We start from the raw sequence: 13,100 nt of genomic DNA, 5'->3' as shown, positions 1-13,100 counted from the left end.
GCATGTATAAAATCACACAACTTCAGAGCTGTATAGGAACCTTAGGAACCCACTTATAGTCTTAGACCATCCCTTTATTTTACAGATGAGAAAACTGAGACTCTATGAGAGGTTGTGACTTGCCTACAATTTTGTATTTTCATTTCTCTGGTCTCTGCTACTGACTACATATGTGACTTTAGGCAAACCCTTAAGTGATGCTGGCTTCAGTTTCCCCGTGTATAAAATGAGAGGGTTGGGCGAACCCCCAAATCTTCCCATTCCAAAATTTTTTGGCCTTCTTTCACTTATCTTTTCGAGTATTCTTTGAGTGTGAAATTCAGTTTTATAAGGTATGTATGAGACATGATGGATTCAGGAGTAAAAGCAATGTTCAGGGATCCTGCTGGCTTTTTAGCTTTAAGATTTTTCCTAATAGTAGATTTCTTTATTTGGCTACCTCAGGACATCATATTACTTATTGTGTCCCCATATTCTACATTTGCCCTTTTCCCTTATTTTTTTTATGTGATTCCTCTTTAGGCAAGATAGTTAATTATTTTAATAACAGGTGTAATACATGTTTATTGTAAAGTAAAAAAAATATATATATATTAGAACGTACTCATGAGCACAGGGTAGAAAATGAAAAGTCATTCGTAATCACAATCCCCGAAGATAGCCACCTTTAACAGTTTGATATGTATTTTAAAAAGAACAAGCACAGATGTGATGTCATTCAGCACCTAGCATCATATATAGCCTTTGCCTCCCCCACCCACAGCCCCCATGTGCAGCAGTGTTTTGTGGACACATGTGCAGTTTAACCTGTACTCTTATGGTTTCATGTCTAAGGAATCTCATTCTAAGCTTATAACACAGTAATAATGTTATAAAAATTGTTTTTTTTTTCCTGTAGTGATTTCTGTAAAGAGTTTTTGTTCTTTTTTTTAAGGTTGAGCTATAAAATCTAAAAATCACTGAGCAGACCCTGCATTTGACGACTTTAGCCTTTACTCAGAATGACGGCCTTTGTCATTACCACCAGCAGGACTGTCATTTTGGAATTCCTTGTTCACGTAAACCATGCAAAAACTCCACACAAGCAACATGATTGGGCTACCTCCCTTAACTTTTTCTTTTGTCTGAGGACCTTTTAAAATTCTGAACAGAAAAGATCTGCTTAATGCAAATCCTGTTCCTTAATTAACTGTGCCCTATAGGTAAGTGTACCTGATTTCTAAAACAAGAAACAGAAGATGCAATCAGCATTAAGGGGATGCATTATTTCATTATCATCATCTTACTAATAAAGAAATGCCAAATGACCACTGATTAATTTCTTAACATTTATAAGCCATAGTTCCCATCCTTGAGATGGGAACAATGAGAGTATCTTCTTCCTATGGTTATTTAAGGATTAAATGAGATGGCATGTAAAGTGCTTCAACAGTACCTGGCATCAGAGTATGTGTTTGATGCTATTTTTAAAATCAGAAATCTCCTATTGCTTTTAGATGATCTTAAATAACTTTCTTTTTATGCAGAAGACTTAACAGATGGTTCATATGATGATGTCCTGAATGCAGAACAACTTCAGAAACTCCTTTACCTGCTTGAGTCAACTGAGGATCCAGTAATTATTGAAAGAGCTTTGGTTACCCTGGGTAACAATGCAGCCTTCTCAGCTAACCAAGTAAGTACCCTAGTCTTAGCAAACAGTCTCCTTCCATTTTTACACTAGAAGTAATTTGCTACTGTGGATAAGTAAGTTAACCTCTCAAAGTCTCAGTTGCCTCATCTATACAGGATGGTTGCTAATACCTACAACAAAATGTATATTGACTTCTGAAAAGTAGAGCCTAATGGTAATATTATAAATTAATATGATTCTAGAGTTCTATGAAATTGGTCACTGATGTCACATTCATAATAAGTGCATCTCATCAACATTTATCATTACATGGTCATTTTACTCATTTGAAATTCAGCAGTGCTTCAGTGAAACAATGAAAGCATCTATTATTTACCTACATGCTTTAAATAGTATGTGAGATGTAAGAGTATGTTTACTTTATGCTGACATGGCAAACAGGTTGAAGATGCCATTATGTGTGTGTTTGTGCGCATGGTTTTTAAATATGCTTTGAAATTCCTCATTAGTGATAATCAAACGTCAGTGTTTGCTTAAGAATCATAGCACTTAGGAATTTGTTAACATTGTAGATACCTGGACTTATTTCCTAAAATGTGTAGTTCAATAGGTAAGGCCTAGGGATCTGCATTTTAAACAAATTTTTGGGTGTTTCTGATGCAGGTGGTCCCTGGACCACACTTTGACAACCACTAGTCAATATAAATGGCATCTACAGGTAAAGACTGAAACAAAATTATTTTGAACTTAATTTTATTTCAGTCCAGTTTTCTCCCTCAGGGCAGGGTTTACTGTAACACTCTAAAGGTTTGTAGGGAGAGACAGAGAATATTTGTATTATTCACACAATTTCATTTGCAAGTGACAGACCCCAACTTAAATTTATTTTAAGCCAAAAAGAGAAGATTACTTGAACATCCAAGAATAGCATTTGTTTCAGACACAATTGAAACAAATTCAAGGTTGCAGAAAGAGTTACCAAAGTGCTCTCTTTCCATCTTTTGGCTTTGCTTCTCCCTGCTTCTTTTTTATATTGGTCTTTGTCTCTCAGGCTACAAAGAGGCTTTCTTCTCAGGGATGGAAAGAAAGCCACCGGGGTCTCAAGCCCTCATCCCTGTGGCTCATAATCCAAAAGGTAGAGTTAACTTTCTTCCCCAGTGTGCTGGTTTGGAAGTATTGTGTCCCCCAAGATGCCATTATCTTTTATGCAGTCTTGTGTAGGCAGGAAACATATTGGTGTTGATTGGGTTGGAGACTTTTGACTGGATGTTTCTGTGGAGATTTGATGGCTCAGCTGTGGTGGGATCTTTCATTGGATAGTTTCCATGGAGGTATGGCCCCACCCATTCAGCATGGGCCTTGATTAGTTCACTGGAGCACTGTATAGGCTCAGACAGAAGGAGCAAGCTTGCTACAGCCAAGAGGGACACTTTAAAGAACGCACAGGAGCTGAGAAGAGAAGAGCTGCAGATGAGAGACAATTTGAAGGCAGCTGTTGAAACCAGACTTTTGCTCCAGAGAAGCTAAGAGAGGAAAAATGCCCGAAGAGCAACTAAGAGTGATATTCTTGAGAAACTGCAGCCTAGAGAGGAACATCCTGGGAGAAAGCCATTTTGAAACCAGAACTCTGGAGCAGACACCAGCCACATGTCTTCCCAGCTAACAGAGGTTTTCCAGACACCATTGACCATCCTCCAGTGAAGGTACCCAATTGTTGATGACTTACCTTGGACACTTGTAGGGAGAGACAAGATATAGCCTTGAGACTATAACTGTGTAACCAAATAAACCCCCTTTATAAAAGCCAATCCATTTCTGGTGATTTGCATTCTGGCAGCATTAGCAAACTAAAACAGATTTTGGTACCAGGAGTGAGGTGCTGCTGAGTTTGCAAATACCAAACATGTTGGAATGGCTTTTTAAATGGATAAGGGAAAGATTCTGGAAGAATTGTGAGGAGCTTGATAGAAAAGGCCTAAACTGCTTTGAAGAGACTGTTTATGGACTCTAAGGATACTTCTGATGAGGCCTTCAGCAGAAATGATGAATGTGTTGTTGCGAACTGGAAGAAAGGTGATCCTTGTTTTAAAGTGGCAGAGAATTTGGCAAAATTGAGTCCTGGTGTCAGATGGAAGGAAGAATTTGAGAGCAATGAGCTGGGATCCTTGGCTGATGAGATTTCGAAACTAAAAGTTGTGGATATAGCATAGCTTCTCCTTGCAGCTTATAGTAAAATGCAAGTGGAGAGAGATAAACTTAGAACTGAACTCTGGGTTCAATGAAACTAGAAACTGATGATTTGGAAAATTCTGGGCTTCCAGGGGGTAGAACTCCAGAAGCTACAGCCCAACTTGAGGATTTAACCAAACATGGAACCTGACCACCATTCCAGTACAAGCCAAAATTGGAGATGGAGTTATCCAGAAAGGATTTGTGGAAAGTCCTATTGTCTGACGGCTTTCATCCCTGAGTGCTTCATGCTAAGCCAACAGAATTTTTGCAAGATCTTTATAGATGGAGCTGCTGCCAGTCTGGACTGGAGGAGACAGATAAGCAACATATTGAAGGAAAAGTTTCTTCAAAGACAGAGCCATGAAGGTTGAGGTCTGGAGTCAAGAGGTCTCAGGCTGGGAGAGCGGAGTGGCCCACATGCATGGAAAGGGTGAGTTTGCCCCGGAGGTCGAGGATGGGCCTTCCACCTTGATGTTCAGGAAAGGTGTTGCCACCTCAGGCCTCAAAGAGGGTGGAGCATATTCCCAGGGGACTGGGGAGAGCATGGTCCCCACCCCACTGTTCTGAAGGGGTTGAGCATGTGCCCTGGAGATGGAAGAGAATCCGGGTGCTGCTCCAATGTTTGAGGAGGGTGGGGCCAAGAAGGTGGTCTCCCCAATGTGTGGATATGTTGGAGCACTCACCCCAGCATTTGGAGAGATAAGGGCTGCCACAAAGGCCCTTGGCCAGGGTTGGACTCCCACTCTCTCAAGCCCCAAGGATAAAACATCATTCTGTAAATGATCTCCGACTTTTAAATCTAAAGGAATTTGCCCTGTGGGTTTTAGGTACTGTTTTGATCCTGTGAACCCTGTTTTCCTTTCAGTTTCTCCTTATGGCAATGGGAATGTTTACCCTATGACTGTCCCTCCTTTGTATATTGGAAGTACATAACTTGTTCTGAGTTTCACATGTCCACAGCTAGAGGGGAATTATGCCTTAGGACAGACCATGCCTGTAACTGATTCTGATGGATCTCATACTTACCTATTGTTACTGAAATGATTTAAGTTTTTGTGATATTGTGATGGGATGAATGTATTTTGTATATGGAAAGATCATGTCATTTTGGGGTCCAGGGGGTGGAATGTGCTGGTTTGGATGTATTTTGTCCCCCAAGATGCCATTATCTTTGATGCAGTCTTGTATAGGCAGGAAACATATTGGTGTTGATTGGGTTGGAGACTTTTGATTGGATGTTTCCATGGAGATGTGATAGCTCAGCTGTGGGTGGGATCTTTCATTGGATAGTTTCTTTGGAGGCGTGGCCCCAGCCATTCAGCATGGGCTTTGATTAGTTCACTGGAGCCCTATATAGGCTCAGACAGAAGGAGCAAGCTTGCTACAGCCAAGAGGGACACTTTGAAGAATGCACAGGAGCTGAGAAGAGAAGAGCTGCAGATGAGAGACAATCTGAAGGCAGCCATTGAAAGCAGACTTTTGCTCCAGAGAAGCTAAGAGAGGAAAAACGCCCAAAGAGCAACTAAGAGTGACATTTTTGAGGAACTGCAGCCTGGGAGAAAGCCATTTTGAAACTAGAACTCTGGAGCAGATGCCAGCCATGTGCCTTCCCAGCTAACAGAGGTTTTCCAGACACCATTGGCCATCCTCCAGTGAAGGTACCTGATTGTTGATGGCTTACCTTGGACACTTTATGGCCTTAAGACTGTAAGTTTGTAACCAAATAAACCCCCTTTATAAATTCAATCCATTTCTGGTGTTTTGCATTCTGGCAGCATTAGCAAACTGGAGCACCCAGGCTACCACATATCAAACCTCAGACATGGGTTCATGTTAGTCCTGCTAGGATTAAGTGCCAACCCTCAGGATCAGTCGCTGCAGGAAGGAATTAGTGTATTAGTTTCCTAGGGCTACTGTAACAAATTCCTACAAACTGCATGGTTTAAAACAGTTCTCACAGTTCTGGAGGCCATAGTTCTAAAATCTAGGTGTCAGCAGGATCATGCTCCTTCTGAAGGCTCTAGGGAAGAATCCTTCCTTCTCTTTCCAGCTTCTGGTGGCTCCCAGTGTTCCTTGGCTTGTAGTGGCATAACTGTAATCTCTGCTTCCATTTTCACATGGGCTTCTCTCTGTGTGTCCTTTCCTCTTCTCGTCTGTTTATAAGAGAAGAAACCTGTCCTAATCCAGGGTGATCTTGTCTTGGGATCCTTACCTTAATTGCCGAATAAAAAGACAAAGACCCCTTTTCAAACGAGACCACCTTCTTGGGTTCCAGATAGATGTCTCTTCTGAGAAACCATTATTCAACCCACTACAATTAGCGAGGAATAGCTCACTTGCTCATCCTACAGCTGAGCAGCAGGGATGAATGCAAACACAGTTGACTGACAGCCCCTTCAGCAAATATGTGGGTTAGAGAAGGTACCATATCTCCCCTAACAGAAAGAGGGGTGGCAGGCAAACAAAAAACAATTGTTGGTGACAAATTTGTTAGCATGTCTATTGTCTTAGTTTGCCAGGGCTGCTATAACCAAATACTACAGACTGGTTTGGCTTAAACAACAGGGATTTATTGACTCATAGTTTGGAGTCAAGTTTAGAAGTCCAAAATCAAGGTATTGGCAGACCATGCCTTCTCCGAAGTCTGTAGCATTCTGGTGGTGGTTTGCTTACAATCAGTTTCTGCCTGTAACCCATGGAGATCTGTTTCTTTCTGTCTCCCCCTGTGGCTTGTACTTCCATGTCCACATTTCCTTTGCTTATAAGGACTCCAGTCATACCAGGTTAAATTTGTCCTCATTAGGATTTTCGAAGATCCTATTCACAAATGAGTGCACACCTATAGGATCAAGAATTAGGACTTGAACTTGTCTTTGTGGGGGACGTGATTCAATCTACCACACCTGTATTGGAGTATTTCTGATGTAACAATTTTATATCTGTCTGAAACAACTAGTCAGGATGAGTCAGTAGCCACCAGTAAGCAAGTCCTTTCCTGGGTAATGGGGATCAGTACACCTTGTTATCAATTACAGTGCCTTGGGCTGCTTTAACATTAGTGTATAGAAGCTGATTTCTAGGAACCACAGGCCCTTGGGAAGAGCCTGGAGTTGCAGAGAGATGGTTCCTTTTTCTCTCAGTGCTCAGCCCACCCGTAAGAGCAGAGGAGAGTGTTAGACTGTTTGTAAAAACGAGATGATGGCAAGATACTCTGGAGTCTTTTTCTCCTTTTTTGATACAATGGCATGTCATGACCTAACGAGTAAATTTCAGCTTGTTTTTCTTATAAGAATTGAAGCAATTGATGCTTCTTTCAGTTTTGGGACCAAAGGTAGAAGATAACATAGTTTTGCAATTAATTGTCAGAAATTCCCAGATTACTTTTCCTTTGAAAATTTGGGCACCATTTTTCAAACTGTGAAACTCCAACTCTGCAAGATATTGATTGGTCTTCCCCTGACTCCCACCACTGAAAAATACCTCTTTTGTGTGTAGTACACAGAAATACTATATTCAGAACTACTCTCTTGGAGATTTCTGATGCAGATGTGCATAGTAATACCTCACAATAAAGAAACCTGTTTACTCATACCCAAAATTTCCCAAATTCATTTAACCAAGGAACGCCCCCTCCTTTTTAAATGGAACATCTGTTAACATCTTAAGGAAATAGTGTTGCAAAAAATACATTTTAGCAAATGTAATATAAATCATAAAACTTTTCCAAGTTTGCCTGTAATGAGCAATCATAGAACTTTTTTCAAAGTAAAATAATTGTTTATAAATTATTTTGAGATCATTAGCGCTGCAAATCTTTATTGTATATCTCCTTGCTATAATATAAATTTATATCTTAATTGTTTTATGTTCAATTATTTTCTTTACCTATAAAATTATTAGTAAAATTTTATAAAATAAGGATTATAGATTATAATGATATTGGGAAAGGTATTCCTGAAAAGCCATTAATTTTTAGATTTTATTTGTGAATGCAAAGAATTGAATGAAAGGGGTGCATATTGAAGTCATGGTCCTATTTTTTCCCTCTTAGGCCATTATTCGTGAATTGAGTGGTATTCCAATTGTTGGAAATATGATCAACAGTCGCAACCACAGTATTAAAGAGAAAGCTTTAAATGCACTGAATAACCTGAGTGTGAATGTTGAAAATCAAAGCAAGATAAAGGTAAGTTATTTGAAAACACAAATATGTAAGTTTAACTATGAATGAAAAAGAAAATAACAAAAAAAGTAAGTAGAGAAATTTTAGTAGACCATCCTTTATAACTTTATGACCAAGAATTACCTTTAGAGGAGAGGATTCAAGATGGCTGGGCTCACTTCTGTCCCAGCAAGACAACTAGGGGTCAGGCAGAAACTGTCTGGAGCAATGGTTCCTGGGCTCTGGAGATCAGGGGGAGTACTCTACAACACCCAGGAAGGTGCAGGATGAGAAGCCAGAGAAGCTATGGTGAGAGATCATAAGTAATGCCCCTCAGCCCTGGCTCCTGACACCCATCCCTCACTTTTGGGGCAGAAAGTGTCTGGTCCTCCAGTCTCTGGTACAATTCCAGAATGAAAGAGCTGCAGAGGTCCACTCTCCCAAGAAGAGGATGGGACATGATCTAACACTGTACCAACTTTTGGTTGGCAAACTCAGATTGCTGCGACCACCAGTGGTTTCAGCCCACCCTGCCCAGCTGGGCTAGGCCATTGTCTGGAGTTCACTGGGAGATAAGAAAAGCCTGACTTATGAAGGCTGAGGAGAATAGGTTGCTGAAGAGCGCATCTGCTGGCAGGTGAGGAAAATACACTTCCAGAAAGACATCTAAAAGACTTTTGGGTGAAGAGGGCCAGATGCTGGGCATGCCAGGAAAGTGCACCCTTGGGGAGCTGAATTAATGGCTTTTAGGCCTCTTTACCTGAACTACTACCCGGGGACCTGTGGAACAAGTATACACCCCGTTGGTGGTCCCTGGCCCAGCCCTGGTTAGATAATACTGACAAACCAAGTGTCGAAGAAGAGCATTAGCACAAATCCAATCAACCAAAAGCTTTGGCAAGAGAGAAAATTCATCCTTCAGGGTAAACTCACCAAGATAATGCAATCCCCAAACATCAAAAAATAATAAGCCATAATAAGAAACAGGAAGATATGGCCCAGTCAAAAGAGCAAATCAAAAAGTCAGAGAAGATACAGAATCTGGAACAACTAATCAAAGATGTTCAAACAAATCTAAACAAATTCAACGAGATGGCTAAAGAGATAAAGGATATTAAGAAGACACTGGATGAGCATAAAGAAGAATCTGAAAGCATGCAAAAAAAAATAACAGATCTTAAAGGAATGAAAGGCACAATGTGTGAAATAAAAAATAAAACTAGAAGCACACAACATCAGATTTGAACAGGCAGAAGAAAAGATCGGCAGGCTAGAAGACAGAGCATCCGAATTTGAACAGACGAAAGAACAGATAGAGAAAAGAACGGAAAAAAATTGAGCAGGGTCTCTGGGAATTGATTGACAACCAGAGCACACAAACATCTGTGTCATCAGTGTCCCTGAAGGAGAAGAGACGTGGAAAGGGGCAAAAGGAATATTTCATGAAATAATCATCAAGAACTTCCCAACTCTTACGAAAGGCATTGATATCCAGGTCTATGAAGCGCCACATACCACAATAAATAAATATCAAATAGATCCAAATAGACCTTCTTCAAGACACATACTAATCAGAATGTCAAATGCCAAAGATAAGGAGAATTCTTGTAGCAGCAAGAGAAAAATTATTCATCACATACAAGGATGCTGGATAAACTAAGTGCCGATTTCTCATAGGAAGCCATGGAGGCAAGAAGGCAGCAGTATGGAGAGTTTAGTATATTCACAGATGCACAAGTTGAGAGAATTCGTTAACAAGAGACCTGCCTTACAAGAAATACTAAAGGGAGTCTTGCTGGCTGTAAGGAAAGGACAGGAGAGAGAGACTTAGAGGAAAGTGTAGAAATGAAGAGTATCAGTAAAAGTAACAAAAAGAATAAAAAGACAAAAATAAGATATGACATATAAAAATCAACAGATAAAATAGTGCTTTTACAGTAATAACACTGAATGTTAATAGATAAAACTGTAAACAAAACAGACTGGCAGAATGGATAAAACAATATGATCCGTCTATATGCTGTCTACAAAGGATGCACCTCAGACCCAAGGCTATATAGGTTGAAAGTAAAAGGCTGGAGAAAGATAATCCACACAAACAGTATCCAGGATAAAGCTGGGGTAGCTATAGTAACATTGGACTAAATAGACTTTAAATGCCAAACTGTTGTAAGAGACAAAGAGGGACATTATATATTAATAAAAGAGACAATTTACAAGAAGAAGTAACCATCATAAATATATATGTACCTAACCAGGGTGCCTGAAAATACATGAGGCAAACATAAGCAAACTGAAGGGAGAAATAGACATTTCTACAATTATATTTGGAGACTTAAATACACCACTCACATCAATAGATAGAATACTTAGAGGATTAATAAGGAAATAGAGAACTTGAATAATTGAATAACTTGATAAATGGACTAGACCCAAGAAACATATACAGAACACTGATTGGTCATGATGTATAATTCTTTTAATGTGCAGATGATTTTTGCATCTGTATTCAGTAGAGAGATTGTCTATTGAAGACACAAGACAGCAGAATATACATTCTTCCCAAGTGCTTACGGATCATTCTCTAGGATAGACCACATGGTGGTTCACAAAATTCATCTTAAAATTTAAAAAGATCAAAATTATGCAAGCACTTCCTCTGATGATAGTGGAATGAAGATGGACACCAACAACAGGCAGAAGACTGGAAAATGCACAAATTTAGGGCGGGTAAATAACACACTGTTAAACAATCAGTAGGTCAGGGAAGAAGTTGCAAGAGAAATCAGTAAATATCTTGAGACAAATGAAAATGAGAACACAACATATCAAAACTTATGGGATGCAGCAAAGGCAGTGTTAAACAAGAAAGAAATTTATAGCCCTAAATATGTACATTAGAAAGGAAGAAAGAGCTAAAATCAAAGACCTAACTGCACACCTGGACAAACTAGAGAAAGAAAAGTAAACTAATCCCAAAGCAAGCAGAAGGAAAAAAATAACAAAGATTAGAGCAGAAATAAATGAAATTGAGAACAAAAAAATAGAATCAATAAAACCAAAAATTGGTCTTTATGAAGATCAACAAATTGACAAGCCCTTTTCTAGACTGACAAGGAAAAAAATAGAGAAGACCAAATAAATAAAATCAGAAATGAGAGGGGGGACATTACTACTGACCGCAGAGATATAAAGAAGATCATAAGAGGATACCATGAACAACTGTATGTATGCCACCAAACTAGACAGATGAAATGGACAATTTTCTAGAAACACACGAACAACTCACTGACTCCAGAAGAAATAGAAGATCTCAACAAACCAATCAAAACTAAAGAGATGGAATCAGTCATCAAAAACCTCCCAACAAAGAAAAGCCTGGGACAGATGGCTTTACAGGTAAATTCTACCAATCATTCCAAGAAGAATGAATACCAATCCTGCTCAGACTCTTCCAAAAAATTGAAGAGGAGGGAACACTACCTAGCTCATTCTTTGAACCAATGTCACCCCAATACCAAGACCAGATAAAGATACTACAAGAAAGAAAAGTTATAATCTCTCCATTGAATACAGATGCAAAAATCATCAACAGAATACTTTCAAATCAACTTCAACTGCACATTAAAAGAATTACACACCATGACCAAGTGGGTTTTATCCCAGGTATTCATGGGTAGTTCAACACAAGAAAATCAATCAATATAATAAACCACATCCCAACAAATCAAAGGAGAAGAACCACATGATCATCAAAAGGCATTGACAAAATTCAGCATCCCTTCTTGATAATAACACCTTGAAAGACAGAAATAGAAGAAAACTATGTGAACATGATAAAGGGCATATATGAAAAACCCACAACTACCATCATACTCAATGGTGAAAGACTGAAATATCTCCCATTGAGATCAGGAAAAAGACAAAAGAATGCCCATTGTGACCACTGTTATTCAACTTTGTGTTAAAAGTTCTAGCTAGAACAAATAGGCAAGAAAAAGAAAGAAAAGGCATTCAAATCAGAAAGGAAGAAGTAAAACTTTCATTATTTGCAGATTATTTGATCCCTATACCTAGAAAGTCCCAGAAAATCTATTACAATGCTTCTAAAGCTAATAAATATGCTCAGCAAAGTGGCAGGATACAATACCAACATGCAAAAATCAATAGTTTTTCTATACACTAGTGAGCAACCTGAGGAGGAAATCAAGAAAAAAAATTCCATTTACAATAGCAACTAAACCAACCTGATATCTAGGAAGAAACTTAACCAAGGATGTAAAGGTTAAGGACCTGGATTTAGAAGACTATAGAACATTGCTAAAAGAAATTAAAGACATAAATAAAAGGAAGAACATTCCATGTTCATGGATTGGAAGACTAAATATTAAGATATCAATTCTACCCCAATTTATTTACAGATTCAATGCAATCCCAATTAAAATTCCAACAGCCTACTTTTGCAGAATTGGAAAAGCCAATTACCAAATTTATTTGGAAAGGAAAGGGGCCCTGAATAGCCAAAAACATCTTGAAAAGGAAAAAGAAGTCAGAGGACCCTCACTTCCCTATCTTAAAGCATATTACAAAGCTATAGTGATTCAAAAAAAAAGCATGATATTGGCATAAATAGATATATTGATGAATGGAATAAAATTGAGAGTTCAGAAATAGACCCTCACATCTATAGTCAATTGATTTTTTGACAAGGCTACCAACTCCACCCAACTAGGTCAGAATAGTCTCTTTGACAGATGGCGCTGGGAGAACTGGATATCCGTATCAAAAAGAGTGAAAGGGGAACCTTATATCACATACTATACAAAAATTAACTCAAAATGGATCAAAGACCTAAATATAAAACCCAGAACCATAAAACTCCTGGAAGAAAATGTAGGGAAGCATTTTCAAGATCTTGTGATAGGAGGTGGTTTCTTAGACCTTACACCCAAAGCACAAGCAACAAAAGAAAAAATAAATGAAACCTTCTCAAACCTGAGTACTTTTGTGCTTCAGAGGACTTTGTCAAGAGGGTGAAAAGGCAGCCTACGCAGTGGGAGAAAATATTTGGAA

At 38.9% G+C, this 13,100-nt stretch overlaps 1 protein-coding gene across 2 annotated transcripts in view; it reads left to right on the top strand.

Moving 5' to 3' along the window:
• The window catches only part of ARMC10 (armadillo repeat containing 10), a 30,745-nt gene that overhangs the window by 6,059 nt on the left and 11,586 nt on the right, over positions 1–13,100 (top strand). The window contains exons 2-3 of one of the 2 annotated variants that reach the window (XM_037836486.1): positions 1,530–1,675; positions 7,917–8,051. In XM_037836486.1, the coding sequence (XP_037692414.1) occupies positions 1,530–1,675; positions 7,917–8,051 (281 nt within the window). Of the gene's footprint in view, positions 1–1,526; positions 1,676–7,916; positions 8,052–13,100 lie in introns of both variants that reach the window. The other variant, XM_037836485.1, reaches the window with a different exon arrangement.

Source organism: Choloepus didactylus, chromosome 5, assembly GCF_015220235.1.
Source record: "Choloepus didactylus isolate mChoDid1 chromosome 5, mChoDid1.pri, whole genome shotgun sequence".
Lineage (NCBI taxonomy): Eukaryota > Metazoa > Chordata > Mammalia > Pilosa > Megalonychidae > Choloepus > Choloepus didactylus.
The sequence above is the reverse complement of the archived record's forward strand: the minus strand, read 5'-3'. Positions and strand labels throughout refer to the sequence as shown.